This window comes from Mytilus galloprovincialis, chromosome 12 (assembly GCF_965363235.1).
Source record: "Mytilus galloprovincialis chromosome 12, xbMytGall1.hap1.1, whole genome shotgun sequence".
NCBI lineage: Eukaryota > Metazoa > Mollusca > Bivalvia > Mytilida > Mytilidae > Mytilus > Mytilus galloprovincialis.
The window spans coordinates 3,337,143-3,355,738 of NC_134849.1; the positions used below are offsets into that span (position 1 = coordinate 3,337,143).

Consider the following 18,596-nt stretch of genomic DNA (forward strand, 5'->3'; position numbering starts at 1 on the left):
AATTTATTAGATCAATACACAGTTTCAACAGACATCTTATTAGAAGATGCATATCTATTAGGACTCATTGACATTATAGATATTTGCCTATTATTATCTCTATTTAAAAAAAATATCTTTGTGAAATTGCAACCCATTGATATATCTTACTTTCTAAAAACAGAAAACCTGTCCCAGTGGTACATTGGTCATCTGCATGTGTATACCTTTACTTAACAAGAGATCCCCCTTCCTTCAGGTGTATACCTTTACTTAACAAGAGATCCCCCTTCCTTCAGGTGTATACCTTTACTTAACAAGAGATCCCCCTTCCTTCAGGTGTATACCTTTATTTAACAAGAGATCCCCCTTCCTTCAGGTGTATACCTTTATTTAACAAGAGATCCCCCTTCCTTCAGGTGTATACCTTTATTTAACAAGAGATCCCCCTTCCTTCAGGTGTATACCTTTATTTAACAAGAGATCCCCCTTCCTTCAGGTGTATACCTTTATGTAACAAGAGATCCCCTTCCTTCAGGTGTATACCTTTATTTAACAAGAGATCCCCCTTCCTTCAGGTGTATACCTTTATGTAACAAGAGATCCCCTTCCTTCAGGTGTATACCTTTATGTAACAAGAGATCCCCCTTCCTTCAGGTGTATACCTTTATTTAACAAGAGATCCCCCTTCCTTCAGGTGTATACCTTTATGTAACAAGAGATCCCCTTCCTTCAGGTGTATACCTTTATTTAACAAGAGATCCCCCTTCCTTCAGGTGTATACCTTTATGTAACAAGAGATCCCCTTCCTTCAGGTGTATACCTTTATGTAACAAGAGATCCCCCTTCCTTCAGGTGTATACCTTTATTTAACAAGAGATCCCCCTTCCTTCAGGTGTATACCTTTATGTAACAAGAGATCCCCCTTCCTTCAGGTGTATACCTTTATGTAACAAGAGATCCCCCTTCCTTCAGGTGTATACCTTTATTTAACAAGAGATCGCCCTTCCTTCAGGTGTATACCTTTATTTAACAAGAGATCCCCCTTCCTTCAGGTGTATACCTTTATTTAACAAGAGATCGCCCTTCCTTCAGGTGTATACCTTTATTTAACAAGAGATCCCCCTTCCTTCAGGTGTATACCTTTATTTAACAAGAGATCCCCCTTCCTTCAGGTGTATACCTTTATTTAACAAGGGATCCCCCTTCCTTCAGGTGTATACCTTTATTTAACAAGAGATCCCCCTTCCTTCAGGTGTATACCTTTATTTAACAAGGGATCCCCCTTCCTTCAGGTGTATACCTTTATTTAACAAGGGATCCCCCTTCCTTCAGGTGTATACCTTTATGTAACAAGAGATCCCCCTTCCTTCAGGTGTATACCTTTATTTAACAAGAGACCCCCTTCCTTCAGGTGTATACCTTTATTTAACAAGGGATCCCCCTTCCTTCAGGTGTATACCTTTATTTAACAAGGGATCCCCCTTCCTTCAGGTGTATACCTTTATTTAACAAGGGATCCCCTTCCTTCAGGTGTATACCTTTATTTAACAAGGGATCCCCCTTCCTTCAGGTGTATACCTTTATTTAACAAGGGATCCCCTTCCTTCAGGTGTATACCTTTATTTAACAAGGGATCCCCCTTCCTTCAGGTGTATACCTTTATTTAACAAGAGATCCCCCTTCCTTCAGGTGTATACCTTTATTTAACAAGAGACCCCCTTCCTTCAGGTGTATACCTTTATTTAACAAGAGATCGCCCTTCCTTCAGGTGTATACCTTTATTTAACAAGGGATCCCCTTCCTTCAGGTGTATACCTTTATTTAACAAGGGATCCCCCTTCCTTCAGGTGTATACCTTTATTTAACAAGGGATCCCCCTTCCTTCAGGTGTATACCTTTATTTAACAAGAGATCGCCCTTCCTTCAGGTGTATACCTTTATTTAACAAGGGATCCCCTTCCTTCAGGTGTATACCTTTATTTAACAAGGGATCCCCCTTCCTTCAGGTGTATACCTTTATTTAACAAGGGATCCCCTTCCTTCAGGTGTATACCTTTATTTAACAAGAGATCGCCCTTCCTTCAGGTGTATACCTTTATTTAACAAGGGATCCCCCTTCCTTCAGGTGTATACCTTTATTTAACAAGGGATCCCCTTCCTTCAGGTGTATACCTTTATTTAACAAGGGATCCCCCTTCCTTCAGGTGTATACCTTTATTTAACAAGGGATCCCCCTTCCTTCAGGGATTTTGAGTTGGTCTTGGTCGAATTTTTATATCCTATGTTGATCATGTATAATTTTATAAGATAACCCTACATTCTGTATGTATGTGACTGTCCCAAGCAAGAAGTCTGTAATTCAGTGGTTGTCGTTTGTTGCTGTATGTCATATTTTTTTTTTGTTCATTGTTTGAACATAAATCAGGCTGTTTTCTGGTTTAAATTGATTAACATTTGTAATTTTAGGGTCTTTTAATAACTGACTATGCAGTATTGGATTTGCTCATTGTTGAAGGCTATGCAGTGACCTTAAGTGTTTTTTGGTCTACTATGTCATGTGGTCTCAGTCGGAGTTGTCTCATTGCCCATCATACCAAATCATCTTATTTCTATAATTACCCTCCTACGACCTTTTTGGTCTACTATGTCATGTGGTCACGGATATGTAAATCTTACCTCGTCAGAATGACTTGGACGTTGTCTACACTTCCATACACTCTGTTGATCACGGATATGTAAATCTTACCTCGTCAGAATGACTTGGACGATGTCTACACTTCCATACCCTCTGTTGATCATGTATATGTAAATCTTACCTCGTCAGAATGACTTGGACGTTGTCTACACTTCCATACACTCTGTTGATCATGAATATGTAAATCTTACCTCGTCAGAATGACTTGGACGTTGTCTACACTTCCATACACTCTGTTGATCACGGATATGTAAATCTTACCTCGTCAGAATGACTTGGACGTTGTCTACACTTCCAAACACTCTGTTGATCACAGATATGTAAATCTTACCTCATCAGAATGACTTGGACGTTGTCTACACTTCCAAACACTCTGTTGACCACGGATATGTAAATCTTACCTTGTCAGAATGACTTGGACGTTGTCTACACTTCCATACCCTCTGTTGATCACGGATATGTAAATCTTACCTCGTCAGAATGACTTGGACGTAACGTCTACACTTCCATACCCTCTGTTGATCACAGATATATAAATCTTACCTTGTCAGAATGACTTGGACGTTGTCTACACTTCCATACCCTCTGTTGATCACGGATATGTAAATCTTACCTTGTCAGAAGGACTTGGACGTTGTCTACATTTCCATACACTCTGTTGATCACGGATATATAAATCTTACCTCATCAGAATGATTTGGACGTTGTCTACACTTTTATACCCTCTGTTGATCATGAATATGTAAATCTTACCTCGTCAGAATGACTTGGACGTTGTCTACACTTCCATACCTTCTGTTGATCACAGATATGTAAATCTTACCTCGTCAGAATGACTTGGACGTTGTCTACACTTCCAAACACTCTGTTGATCACGGATATGTAAATCGTAGGTATGTAATACTGCATGTTTTGTTGTAACATCATCTTTTTCGTTGTTAGAACCATTCATCTACAAATCAAAGGAAGTAAAAACAAGTTAAAAAAGATTTTGTAATTTTAAAAAAATCAATCCAGAAGAGGAAAATCACTGTACCTGGTCCGAGTACACAGTTATTTCGTAGTGCATTTCTTTTAGACAATAAAAGAAAAGTAAAAAAATCCCACCTGCGCTTTCTCAATAATATTTTTACAGTGTGTTGTACTACTTTTGGGACAAATTATATCAAAATTATAGAAAACTTCATCAGCTCTAACTCAAAATATGGACAATTTTATGTTAAGGGGGTCTTGAAATCTTTTGACAGCTTCCGAAGTGCTAATTTTTTACCTTTTTCAGCTGGACCTAATCACTACTTTACATTAATATTTATGACCCATATTGTTTTACAGTGTCATTTCACCCCCCAACTTGCTATATGAGGCATAAAACATGGAGAAAAAAATTTGGAAGGGGTATAACAAAAATTGGCAAGTAACACACTGTCCACACTAAGGACTATATTCGTGGACAACAAAAATCAAAGGACGATAACTGTGTACTCGGACCACCTTGGATATACTGTAAATTTCAGAAATTATAGCGATTTGTTTTGTTCAATATGTAAAAAAATGACGCTACCCAAATTTGTATTTGTTCTGAGTATTGTGGTAATAAGTATTGTGTATAAGTTTGATAACATTTGGTTGAGGCAAACTTAGGCCAGACTTTTTTTGTTATCTGTTTAACGAGATCCGCCGACTCCACCTTTCCCGATTTTAGAATAAAAATAAAAGTAGTGCTTCTTACTTTTATTATTATTTTTCCCGCCGACTGTTACGAAATCCTCAGAAAAAAATTAAATGTGTTGTTCACGATACTCGCTTTCAGTCAATTTCGTTATCGGTAATATTTAATTTTTACCAAGTCAATGAAACAGCAATTTTCATTTAAAAGTAAAGATTTTCAAGGCATAAACGATATATTTTCTTCTAAAAGATTTTTAAGCTGGTGGCATGCTTTTCATACTTGTTACACGAGAGCGTACATCAAATCATTCTAACTTTCGGCAAAATCAGTTATTACTTCATCAGAACTTGATGAAATTAGCCTAAAGTAAACTTGTCATCCATGTATTGCATTAGAAACGTCATATTCCTTTCCAAATAGCGTATCAAACATCGTTTATTTTTGTAAATTTTTCTTCGTCCGACATTTAAATTTGTAGAACTACGGATCGGAATCGGGAGTTCAACGGAAACGGACCCGCTATGACGGAAATCCGGATTCTTGCGATAATGACTACAGACGCATGAATGGCACTGCTGACAGACAAAAATTGATCCCAAAAGGGAAAATTACGCATTCCACACGCATTAACATACTTTTGGTTAGATCTTCTTGATTAATGTATATATTTCCATGTATAAGCATTGTTTCAATTTATAGGTGAAAGTTGCTTAACTCTGGGACTATTACACCAGAGACATATATACACATGTGTATATATATGTCTCTGCATACACTAAGAGGTTCCTGACTGGGTGACTGGTATATACATTTAGAAATTTTAAACCAGACTGTACAATTTTATTACTCCAGGCATATATTAAACATCACTGTGTGCATACATTTTAACTTTTAAAGATGTTGTTGCTCATGTGACATGTCCAAATGTCGCTAACGTTACTCATTTTTGTCTCCGTCACGTTAGCAACATGAAAGTAGGAGACAGAACACAATACTGTAAAATCTGCCATAACTATAGAACTGTTTAAGTGATGCCACCCAAATTCAAATTTGATCTGTGTTTTATGGTAATGAGCTTTTTGTATAAGTTTCATAAAATTTGGTTGAGGCAAACTACACTTCATTGGCAGGAATAATAATAATACCCACATTCATAATTTTAGAGGTAATTTTCAATCTAAATTCTTTGGAAATCTATTGCCAATCTATGTTGTGACATACTCACTTTATCTTTATGTTGTGACATACTTACTTTATCTTTATGTTGTGACATACTCACTTTATCTGTATGTTGTGACATACTCACTTTATCTTTATGGTGTGACATACTCACTCACTTTATCTGTATGTTGTGACATACTCACTTTATCTTTATGGTGTGACATACTCACTTTATCTTTATGGTGTGACATACTCACTTTATCTTTATGTTGTGACATACTCACTTTATCTTTTATGTTGTGACATACTACTCACTATCTTTATGTTGTGACATACTCACTTTATCTCTATGTTGTGACCTCTTAATGTTGTGACATACTCACTTTATCTTTATGTTGTGACATACTACTCACTATTTTTATGTTGTGACATACTCACTTTATCTCTATGTTGTGACCTCTTTATGTTGTGACATACTCACTTTATCTTTATGTTGTGACATACTCACTTTATCTTTATGTTGTGACATACTACTCACTATCTTTATGTTGTGACATACTCACTTTATCTTTATGTTGTGACATACTACTCACTTTATCTTTATGTTGTGACATACTCACTTTATCTTTATGTTGTGACATACTCCCTTTGATCTTTATGTTGTGACATACTCACTTTATCTTTATGTTGTGACATACTACTCACTTTATCTCTATGTTGTGACATACTCACTTTATCTTTATGTTGTGACATACTACTCACTTTATCTCTATGTTGTGACATACTACTCACTTTATCTGTATGTTGTGACATACTCACTTTATCTCTATGTTGTGACCTACTTACTTTATCTTTATGTTGTGACATACTCACTTTATCTTTATGTTGTGACATACTCACTTTATCTTTATGTTGTGACATACTACTCACTATCTTTATGTTGTGACATACTACTCACTTTATCTTTATGTTGTGACATACTCACTTTATCTCTATGTTGTGACCTACTTACTTTATCTTTATGTTGTGACATACTCACTTTATCTTTATGTTGTGACATACTCACTTTATCTTTATGTTGTGACATACTCACTTTATCTTTATGTTGTGACATACTACTCACTTTATCTTTATGTTGTGACATACTCACTTTATCTTTATGTTGTGACATACTACTCACTTTATCTCTATGTTGTGACATACTCACTTTATCTTTATGTTGTGACATACTACTCACTATCTTTATGTTGTGACATACTCACTTTATCTTTGTTGTGACATACTACTCACTTTATCTTTATGTTGTGACATACTCACTTTATCTTTATGTTGTGACCTCTTTATGTTGTGACATACTCACTTTATCTTTATGTTGTGACATACTCACTTTATCTTTATGTTGTGACATACTACTCACTTTATCTTTATGTTGTGACATACTCACTTTATCTTTATGTTGTGACCTCTTTATGTTGTGACATACTCACTTTATCTTTATGTTGTGACATACTACTCACTTTATCTTTATGTTGTGACATACTCACTTTATCTTTATGTTGTGACCTCTTTATGTTGTGACATACTCACTTTATCTTTATGTTGTGACATACTACTCACTTTATCTCTATGTTGTGACCTACTTACTTTATCTTTATGTTGTGACATACTCACTTTATCTTTATGTTGTGACATACTCACTTTATCTTTATGTTGTGACATACTCACTTTATCTTTATGTTGTGACATACTACTCATTTTATCTTTATGTTGTGACATACTCACTTTATCTTTATGTTGTGACCTCTTTATGTTGTGACATACTCACTTTATCTTTATGTTGTGACATACTACTCACTTTATCTCTATGTTGTGACATACTCACTTTATCTTTATGTTGTGACATACTACTCACTTTATCTCTATGTTGTGACATACTCACTTTATCTTTATGTTGTGACATACTCACCTTATCTTTATGTTGACAAGGCTGATGATTGACTGATTCACTCATATGCTGTTCATAAACATCTGCAGGAACACTGTACATATCTAACACCCAACTTCCATATAATGCCTTCAGTTTTTTTTTACTGAAAAAGTCAAAAATATAATCTTTATTTCATACCAAATAACCATAGTTTAGTGAAAATATCAAGATCAAAAGTGACACCCAACAAAATTTATATTAATAGGTCTAATATATATTTTTTTGATATGCAGAAGAATGGTTATTCTGTTAAGTAATATTTGCATATATTTTTTTTATATTATGTATCTGAATAAAATAATGAGATGCTATTCAGCTATGACTAGTCTTTTGATGTTTCTTATACTTTTTCTATATTTTCCCAATAAAATATCCTTTAAATCTACCAATGATGTGTTCCCCTTGTTAATATTACCTTTTTAAACAATGTTTGTCAATGGCCTGCCTGTTACCCAACTTAACACAAGAAAGATCATGAATTTGTGTTTTCCAATAGCAGTAGTTTGATTTATCTGATGAATGTTTGGTTTAACTGAGTGTCTATAAGCTGCCATTACATATCTTTTCTCCATGTTATAGGGTTAGTATGATCAACTTACTTGCTATCATAAATAAATCCTTCCACTTTATGTAAATCTCTACCAAACCAGCCTCCCTGTTTAAAGTTTAGTAAGGCTTTGTGTTTGGTTTTATGATTAATTACTTCCATTGGACCATACTGAAACAGAAAATAAACAGATGGTGACAAAAATACGACGCATCAAAATAAATATAGGAACATGATGTTCAGGGGTTGTCATTTGTTGATGTGGTTCATAAATAGTTGTCACGTTTTTTATATAGATTTGACAGTCTTTTTCCGTTTGAATGGTTTTACACTTGTCATTTTTTGGGGCCTTTTTAGCTTGCTGTTCCATGTTAGCCAAGGCTCCGGGTTGAAGACCATACTTTGACATATAATGGTTTACTTTTATAAATTGTGACTTGGATGGAGAGTTGTCTCATTGGCAATCATACCACATCTTCCTATATCTATGCTAAAATTTACCCAAAGTAGTAAATAAATGTTTTTAATAAATCCTAGTTTATATTCTGATATATTTCTTCAAATGAGATCAATCTAGAAATCAATGCCCTTTCTTTACCACTCTTAATATTTTATGTTTGAAAATATTTACACTGCAAACTAAATAAGCAACTAATTTAAGATTGCTAAACTGTAGTTAAATGCCCCCCTCGTCTTTTTTAAAATTTTATATGAAAATTTAAAGACAGACTTGACTGCAAAACAAAGACAGGCTGTTATCGTGTTAAAACAAGGACCACACCTCCTACACATACCCTGTTGCATGTATAGTTTGCCTAGAACATAAATTCACGGAGCAGTAAACTTACGTGCTCTATCCAGATAGTCCCCACTATCACATTATGAACACAACAGTTTATATTGGACCAAGTATATGTTTCACCATGCCTGAAAGATTGAAACATGTATTTGTATTGGCTGGAAAATTTCATAGGAAATATTTTAATTACGATAATATATCATGTGTGCCTGAGTGTATTAATAAACTTGTATTGTCTTGTCATAATGAAGAATAAAAAGTACAGAAAACTTTATTTGATTCGGCGAAGCATAAAACATACAATCAATATGATCACAAGCTCTGGTAAGCTATTTACCGAATATAAAAACGTAAAAAAAAACATAAAAATAATAGCTTTTAAATTCTTTTCAAAGATTTGCTAATGTACACATTTAATATTTTAGTTCTGAAACAAATTAAAAGAAATCATACTACCAAACATTCTTAATATTGCCTAGGATTTGGTTTTAAATTGGAGGATACCAACTTTACTGAACAAAGGAGGCAGATTATAAAAAAACAAAATTGTATTTCAATAAATAAAGGATTTATGAAAATCAGGATTTTTTGGCTAAATTTTTATATTGCTTGTTTTATGATGGGAAGTAGGTATATTCTGTATGTATGTGTCTGTACCAAGTCAGGTGTCTGAAAATCAGTGGTTGTCGTTTGTTGCTGTGTCATGTATTTGTTTTTCGTTCATTTTTTGTACATTGATTAGGCTGTTAATTTTCTTCTTTGAATTGTTAACATTTATGATTTTGGCCCCTTCTATAGATGACTATGCTGTGTGGGCTTTGCTTATTGTTGAAGGCCATACAGTGACTTACAGTTGTTAATTTCTGTGTCATGTGGTCTCTTGTGGAGAGTTGGCAATCAAACCACATCTACTTTTTTTTTTATATAAACCATTTTATTAAGGTTAAATAAACTAATACATAGCTATCTACTTACCGTAAAAGTTCTAATGTAATAAGGCCCTTTGGATTGACTTCCACAGATTTCCCCCAGAATTTTAACTTAGGATAAATGGATCCATGTATTTTAAAATGAGGTGATTCGGCATGGAATGCACTGACAGGTGGATGATGGCTGACCTGTTCACTGACTATCTTAAATCCTAAATCTGGCCTGAAACAGAGAGAAAGGTCATTAAATAACAAATGAGCTATAGAAATCGACCTTAAGCAAGTGTATAGCTAAGACTTGGATCCATTTTAGATTATTCAAATACGAAATAAAAGCTGATTGGTGGTATGTTTTGGATAGGGTTTCTATATCATGTATATTGTCCCAATCTTCTAACAGTTAGTAGACTTTACATACAGATTTTTTCCACCTGAAATAAGTAAAATAAATTAATATTCATAAGGTCGATTTCTATCTGATGCAGATCAAATATTTTATGATATTTACACTACTATTTTTCTCTTTGATCAACTATACCTTGAAACAGTACCCTTCAAGGCCTAAAATAAAATATTGTTTGTTTCCCCAATCCCGATCGACCCTTCAAAAACAGTCTGACTCATAGAATTTTATTGTCATTACTAAGTTGAATATTATTTTATTCATTTCCCATTTGCAGGCTTGCCAGATCAACGGATATTGTTCCAGATTTTGGGAAAAAATAAAATTATTTTCCTACCTACCTACCCACACCTGTTTTGGCAGGGTCAGAATTGGGGAAACAAACAATATATTGATTTAGGCCCAATGGTTCTTCTTTTCCCAAAGTTCTGTTTGTCCTCTGTTTGTCCTCTAGTGTACTTTGTTTTATTTGTTTGTTGTGTTAGATGAAGCTATACATTTATACATGTATGTACAAATATTATAGGATATTTCCAAAATAAAATCTGAGTTTGGAATTAAAACAAATTGAACAAGTGAAACTGCGAGCTACTGCTCACTGATGATACCCCCGCCGCAAGTGGATAATATTAATAGTGTAAAAATATGCAAGTGTTCGGTAAACAGGAATTTGTCGAGTGATGAATCTGAAAACGCATCACACGGTATAGCTGACTTATATAAATCCTGAAACCAAATTTCAGAAATCCTTGTATTGTAGTTCCTGAGAAAAATGTGACGAAAATTTTTAACTTGGTTATCATGTGTAAAATCATACAAGTGTTCGGTAAACAGGAAGTTGTCGAGTGATGAATCTGAAAACGCATCACACTGTATAGATGACTTATATAAATCCTGAAACCAAATTTCAGAAATCCTTGTATTGTAGTTCCAGAGAAAAATGTGACGAAAATTTTTAACTTGGTTATCATGTGTAAAATCATACAAGTGTTCGGTAAACAGGAAGTTGTCGAGTGATGAATCTGAAAACGCATCACACGGTATAGCTGACTTATATAAATCCTGAAACCAAATTTCAGAAATCCTTGTATTGTAGTTCCTGAGAAAAATGTGACGAAAATTTTCAACTTGGCTATCATGTGTAAATTCATACAAGTGTTCGGTAAACAGGAAGTTGTCGAGTGATGAATCTGAAAACGCATCACACGGTATAGCTGACTTATATAAATCCTGAAACCAAATTTCAGAAATCCTTGTATTGTAGTTCCTGAGAAAAATGTGACGAAAATTTTCAACTTGGCTATCATGTGTAAAATCAGACAAGTGTTCGGTAAACAGGAAGTTGTCAAGTGATGAATCTGAAAACGCATCACACGGTATGGCTGACATATATAAATGTTGATACCAAATTACAGAAAGGGTGGATGTGTAGTTCCTGAGAAAAATATGACGAAAGTTTCATGGGACGGACTGACTGCAGACGGACTGATGGACGGACTGACGGATTGACGGACTGATGGACGGACAGACAGAGGTAAAACAGTATACCCCCCCTTTTTTAAAGCGGGGGTATAAAAACATCCAGAGAGATACTTTGTAAATTAGTTGACGATATCATATATCTCCTATGTTGTGTAAGAAGCAGTTTGTTCAATGTAGCATTTTATATCACCAACTTTATTAATGCTAGAAAGAAACTGAATATCAGACTATTTTACCAATACCCAGTTGCAAAAACCTAAGCAATTGCAAAAATTAACTATTATAGCTAATTACCTAATGCATGTAGTTTAAAGGTTTGGTTTGCTTGCTAGCTTTGTTTGTATAAATGTTTGCTGAAACATTCAATGACATCATACCAGCTGAAACCCAACATATCTGTTGATTGAATTTTTAATACTTAATCAAAATTCTTGATAAAGTCACAAGAGTGCACACGCTGAAATGTCTCGCCTTCTATACTTATCACTGATATTATGTTGATAGTCCTAAGTATAAAGCTAAGCTTTAATACAACTGTCACATAAACTTAACATTAACCAAGATAACTAAACAAAGACCAATGAACCTTGAAAATGAGGTCAAGGTCAGATGAACCATGTTAGGCAGACATGTACAGCTAACAATGCTTCTATACAACATATATAGTTGACCTATTACTTATAGTTTAAGAAAAATAGACCAAAACACAAAAACTTAACACTGTGCAATGAACCATGAAAATGAGGTCACGGTCAAATAAAACCTGCGCAACTGACATAAAGATCATAAAATATTTCCATACACCAAATATAGATGACCTATGGCATATAGTATTAGATAAAAAGACCAAAACTCAAAAACTTAACTTTGACCACTGAACCATGAAAATGAGGTCAAGGTCACATGACATATGCCCGCTAGATAGGTACACCTTACAATCATTCCATACAACAAATATAGTAGACCTATTGCATATAGTATGAGAAAAACAGACCAAAACACAAAAATTTAACTATAACCACTGAACCATGAAAATGAGGTCAAGGTCAGATGACACCTGCCAGTTGGATATGTACATCTTACAGTCCTTCAATACACCGAATATACTAGCCCTATTGCTTGTAGTATCTGAGATATGGACTTGACCACCAAAACTTAACCTTGTTCACTGATCCATGAAATGAGGTCGAGGTCAAGTGAAAACTGTCTGACAGACATGAGGACCTTTCAAGGTACGCACATATCAAATATAGTTATTCTATTACTCATAATAAGAGAGAATTCAACATTACAAAAAATCTGAACTTTTTTTTCAAGTGGTCACTGAACCATGAAAATGAGGTCAAGGACATTGGACACGTGACTGACGGAAACTTCGTAACATGAGACATCTATATACAAAGTATGAAGCATCCAGGTCTTCCACCTTCTAAAATATAAAGCTTTTAAGAAGTTAGCTAACACCGCCGCCGCCGCCGGATCACTATCCCTATGTCGAGCTTTTTGCAACAAAAGTTGCAGGCTCGACAATAAAAGCAAGAAAGCTAGTCAAATCAAAATTCTTGATAAAGTCATAAAAGCAAGAAAGCTAGTCAATCAAAAACTTTAACCTAAACATTAGGAAAATAGCTGTAAATATTCTTAAAATACTTGCCAACAAAACAGTTAACATGAATATTTACCTTGAAAACTCATACGTCTCCCCTAGTAATGGATTAAATGGTTTACCGATCCTCTCCCAGTTAGATGAGATGGACGAGACAGCAAACGCGGAAACATACTGTTAAAAGAAAACATGAAAATAATCCTAACTATGTAAGCTGGATATATATGTAAAATTTAAACATCACTGCATAAAACTTGTCAAAACAATATTGTGTTGTGAATTTAGTTTGGTGTCCCTAAGCATGTTTAACCCCACAACATCTTGTATACACGTACCTGTCCCAAGTCAGAACTCTGTCATTCAGTGGTTTTCTTAGTTTTGCAAAAGCCTGCATACAAACCAATAGAAAATTTGTAAATCACAGAACATTTAAATTAGTGGATTACTTGTACCCACGAAATCCACGAAAATTGGTATCCCACCAATAATAATGGATCTACAGTACTACAGATATAAAGACACAAGGGACATTTCACTAAAGTCATGTTTCAATGTTATGATGACCACACAGACTATGAATGCATGTTTAAGAAGTATATAAGAAATCTTACTGAAAGCCTCTCGACTGGATCGTCACTTAAGTTGGCCTGCTCTAATAATTTGGCATATTCTAAATACTCTGATATTCTCTGTAGAAAACTTAATGGTTCATTGAACACAACTGGCATAGTAATCTTGGATAATTCCTGAAAATAGAAACAAGCACTGTTGTATTTTCTTTTTATGTTGGTTTGAATTCATAAAAATTAAATTAAGCAATAACAAATAATATAGGGACCCTGAGCAAGCAACCTGGACTACTAACATATGTTCATATGACTCAGAGGATATAATTGAATAAAAATATTTGTTAATGTTGAAAAAAAAAGCTTAGACAAGTAAGAAGCCTATATTTCAGTGGTGGTTATTTGTTGCTGTATATCATATTTGTTTTTCATTGGTTGTTATAAATCAGTCTGTTAGTTTTCTTCTTTAAATTGTTTTATAATTGGCTTTATGAGCCTATTGAAGATTTCTATGCGGTAAGGGTTTTGCTAATTGTTAACATCACTTTGTCTCTAGTTGAGAGTTGTCTGGTTGACAATCATACCACATCTCTTGACTTTATATATATATATATATGTCTTTTTAAGACTTTTGCTTGCTAAATGCTGATGACCATGATGACTACATGGTGTCTTTATGAATACAAATTCACACTTCATTCATGATAGGAAACTTAAATGTTCAGTACATCCTTTATACATGAATTATTTACAATGAACCAAATTTTATACCTAATTATTAGGATACACAGGGGAAATTTACATCATCATAAATAACAGCCGACTTATATTCATTCAATCTCTTTTAATTTTTACAGAAACAGTTGTTATATAACTCAATATATGATGTTTTAACATTTAGTTTAAACATATTTATTTATAGTGGATTGGGAAACAAGTTTTGCAACTTATATTAATCCCTTTCAACTTTGCGGGTGCGAGTGCTGCCTTGTAGCGGCATTAGCCTACTCTTTTTCGAAATCTACAGGGGTGTCTTTAACGGGCAAGAGATATGGCTCTCTCTTAACACGGGTCAGCCATTTATCGTCCCTTTCCGATGGACTATCATTGTTTCCTCAAGACCATACTCGCAGATGGTGTCAAGGGAGAGCCGAAAATTCAGCTCCTGAAATTTTCATCCCAAACGGGAATCGAACCAGGAATCTTTGTGTTAGTTTTATCATTAATACACTGGATGACAAAGCTTTCTAATCATTACTTTTTGAATTGATAAACATTAAACTATAGTAACATGACTGCATTGAATGTGTCTACTTAAAAATATTCATTGTACTCTAAAGCATGATAAAATACAGGATATGCAATTAATCATGGTGTAAAAGTGAATCAATTATTTAATTGCAAAAGTAATATACAGTTCAGCTCACTGAATAACAGCTTTTCAACGCTCAATAACACCACACATTTATCAAATCACTACAAAATAATTGTTTTATTGAATAGTATATGGCAATAAAAATGTCATGTTTTTGTTTTGCCTTTTTTTTCTTCTCTAGGACTGGTTTAGTTGATTAATATAAATCTCTAACATTTACTCCATTTCAATCATGTTTGGAACAATTACACTAGATGGGATACCAAAGTCTAGTATCTTAATGAATTAGTCCTTTTCAAAGCTTTAACCTACCAACCTTTAAATGGGCTATTGTGTAGAGGTCAAGCGGGAAGAGGGATAAGGTGTATTCTCAAATGTATAAGGTGGATGAATGCCTGAGGAAATCTGTTTATATCCCTATTTTACATATGATGATGTTGTTATATATGTATTTCATTGACCATCGACAAGGGCATGTGCACCCTATGTAGTTTCTAGTGATAATTTTTTCATATCACTATACTGAGAAAGGAAACTATCAGTCAGCAAGATCAAAGGAAAATGTTTGTAAAATAGCAATAAACTTCTTTATTGTAATTATTTTTTAACTGTAGACTTATATAAATGACTGTCATGCACCAGAGGCTTTACAATTCATTAACCCCATATCTAACCCTCATTTGTCATTCGTAACACTGAAGAAATAATGATTCAATTAAAAAACACCAGATCAATATAATACTAACATCCTACATAAAAAATACAACAATCTTAAGTAAGGCAAATAGAGAAATTCCTGGGACAGTAGATTAACTTCCATGATATGCATGGAACCATTTTACATATATTGATTGTTCAAAAGACATAGTGAAAGCTATTTTAGTAGTAACCGGCTCATTAATGGCCTTAACAAACATTTTACTGATATACAGTTTTTTACATATTGATTGTTTTAAAGACATAGTAAAAGCCATTTTAGTAGTAAACGGCTCATTAATGGCCTTAACAAACATTTTACTGATGAAGTTTTTTTCCATCGTTGAAGTCAAGTTGTATAATGTTTAACGTTTATAAATTAGTGTTTTACAGTCTTCAATAGGGATTGATTTCCGATGAGAGTTAGAAATGACTCCGTTAAGTAATTAACTTTCTATTCATGTTTAAGCTTATTGACAGTTGTCGTCTTTTTCCTTAAAATCTTGTTTGATTTTTCATATATATACATATATATCAATAAGAATATAACATCAGTCAAACCTACTTATAAAAGTCACCCTTGGGACCAATGAAGTTAACCTTATAAGGGAAGTGACATATGATTTGAGTCGATATAAGAAGATATGGTATGAGTGCTTATAAGACAACTCTCCCTCAAAGTCATAATTTGTAAAAGTAAACCATTATAGGTTAAAGTACAGCTTATAAAAGTCACCTTTGAGACCAATGAAATCAGATCTTATGACATTTAAATTGACGTTCTGAATACAAAGTTTTCATGCCAAAGGTCAGTGGTTTTCTCAGGGTACTACAGCTTTCCCCACAAATAAAATGCTATGATATACTTAGAAAGAAACATAGTAATTAACCCAAGTTCTAGTTATATAGCTTCTAGTTCGTATTTTTCCCTTAGAATCTAGTTTGATTTTTCATACAATTCAATAAGAAGATTACATCAGTCATACCTACTTATAAAAGTCAGCCTTGGGACCAATAAAAGCAGAACTTATTAGGGAAGTGACATTTGAATTGGGTAGATATAAAAAGATGTGGTACCAGTGCTAATAAGATCTCCCTCTAAGTCATAATTTGTAAAAGTACAGCTTATAAAGTCACCACTGGGACCAATGAAATCACACCTTATTAGTGAAGTGACATTTGAATTGAGCTGCACTGATAACCAAAAACGATTTAAAGGCTAGATGATATTCATGTTAAGTAGTGGAGAGTTAAATTATCTTTTTGGCATACATATATATCATGTATATTTGTATTTCTATAGTAGCAGCTTAAAACAGCAGTGGACATTTACAAGAGATTAATATACTATCTTTACAAATAGTAATGTTCAGTAATGGACATGTGTCCCACCATAGGGCTAGATTATCTAGGAAGAGAATAAGTACAAAGAACTTCAATAGTAAGCACTCTACGGGGTAGTGATATTTGGTAATTTTCATACTTAATACTATAGAAGTACTGAAAAGAGATTCAGCTAGGTTTTCTAATTTGATTTGATTTACATTAAGTCATGCTGGGTTTTCAAAGCTTCCTATACATGGAATGGGATAGCCTTATTGTTAACGGCAGTGACCCATAGTTGTTTACAAACTTGGTCTCATTGGCAATTGTACCCGATCTTCTCATTTTTCTACGCTACATGATGGCTCTTTTATAAATAAGCAAAGCTAACAAAAATTACATAACATGCATTGCTTACTTAGAATCTAAACAACAATTTTCCATTCATTATCATGTAAGAAATTCTCCTTTCACTTTCATGATCCCCTAAGAAATTCTCCTTTCTTGATTGCCTAAAAAAATCTCCTTTCATGATCGCCTAAGAAATTCTCCTTTCATGACCCCCTAAGAAATTCTCCTTTCATGATCCCCTAAGAAATTCTCCTTTCTTGATCGCCTAAGAAATTCTCCTTTCATGATCGCCTAAGAAATTCTCCTTTCATGACCCCCTAAGAGAAGTTAATTCCATCTTTACCAGCATATTTCATTTGTGTTTCATCTGAGCCCTTGCTTAGTAAATGTCAAAGTTACCTTACTCATTAATTCTTAATTAAAAACAACAGATAGAAGTTCTGTAAAGTTGGGTCAATAAGAATTATCTCAATGAGAAATTTAGTAATGATCATGATGATATAAAAAGATATCTTATTTATAAAGATTATATGAGTAAATTAATTAAAGCATATAGGTTATATGATAACAATGCTGTCAAATGTGATCTTTGCTGATACAGTAAAGTGCTACTATTTCCAGTTGATAACAGGATTGGTTTTTAAAACATAAGAAGTAAAATAATGATTAGCTGTCATTTGGGACAGATTTTTTTCTTTTTGAATCAAGATCAAATAAAGAGTTTGAGATATTATGCATGTCAACTGAACATTATCATAGTTTTCAGGGAAAAGGATTTACACGAGTTTTATGATCATGATTGTCATGAGTGTAGTATATGTACAGTATAAAACCATAGCTAAGTTAATGATGTTATGAAACTTTGCAGTACCAATAAGCATAATCCATTAGCCTAAACATCAATGATACACAGATCTTGTTATATTGTAATGAAATAGAAGTTCCTTCATAACATCAGCACCGAGTGGAAAAATTATTCCACTAGAACAAAAATTACAGCATTTGTTCCTTACATAATAAAAGTT

General features: G+C 33.7%; 1 protein-coding gene across 4 annotated transcripts in view; it reads right to left on the minus strand.

Moving 5' to 3' along the window:
* Window positions 1-18,596, minus strand: part of LOC143053780 (oxysterol-binding protein-related protein 1-like) — a 102,452-nt gene that overhangs the window by 7,957 nt on the left and 75,899 nt on the right. For 3 of the 4 annotated variants that reach the window (XR_012971445.1, XM_076226560.1, XM_076226561.1), the window contains exons 18-24: window positions 13,872-14,006; window positions 13,337-13,434; window positions 9,816-9,992; window positions 8,890-8,968; window positions 8,094-8,212; window positions 7,474-7,597; window positions 3,501-3,629 (exon numbers count right to left, since the gene is read on the minus strand). Coding sequence is in view for 3 of the 4 variants with exons in the window: in XM_076226560.1 (XP_076082675.1) it covers window positions 3,501-3,629; window positions 7,474-7,597; window positions 8,094-8,212; window positions 8,890-8,968; window positions 9,816-9,992; window positions 13,337-13,434; window positions 13,872-14,006 (861 nt within the window). In the remaining variant the exon portion in view is untranslated. Of the gene's footprint in view, window positions 1-3,430; window positions 3,470-3,500; window positions 3,630-7,473; window positions 7,598-8,093; window positions 8,213-8,889; window positions 8,969-9,815; window positions 9,993-13,336; window positions 13,435-13,871; window positions 14,007-18,596 lie in introns of all 4 variants that reach the window. The other variant, XM_076226562.1, reaches the window with a different exon arrangement.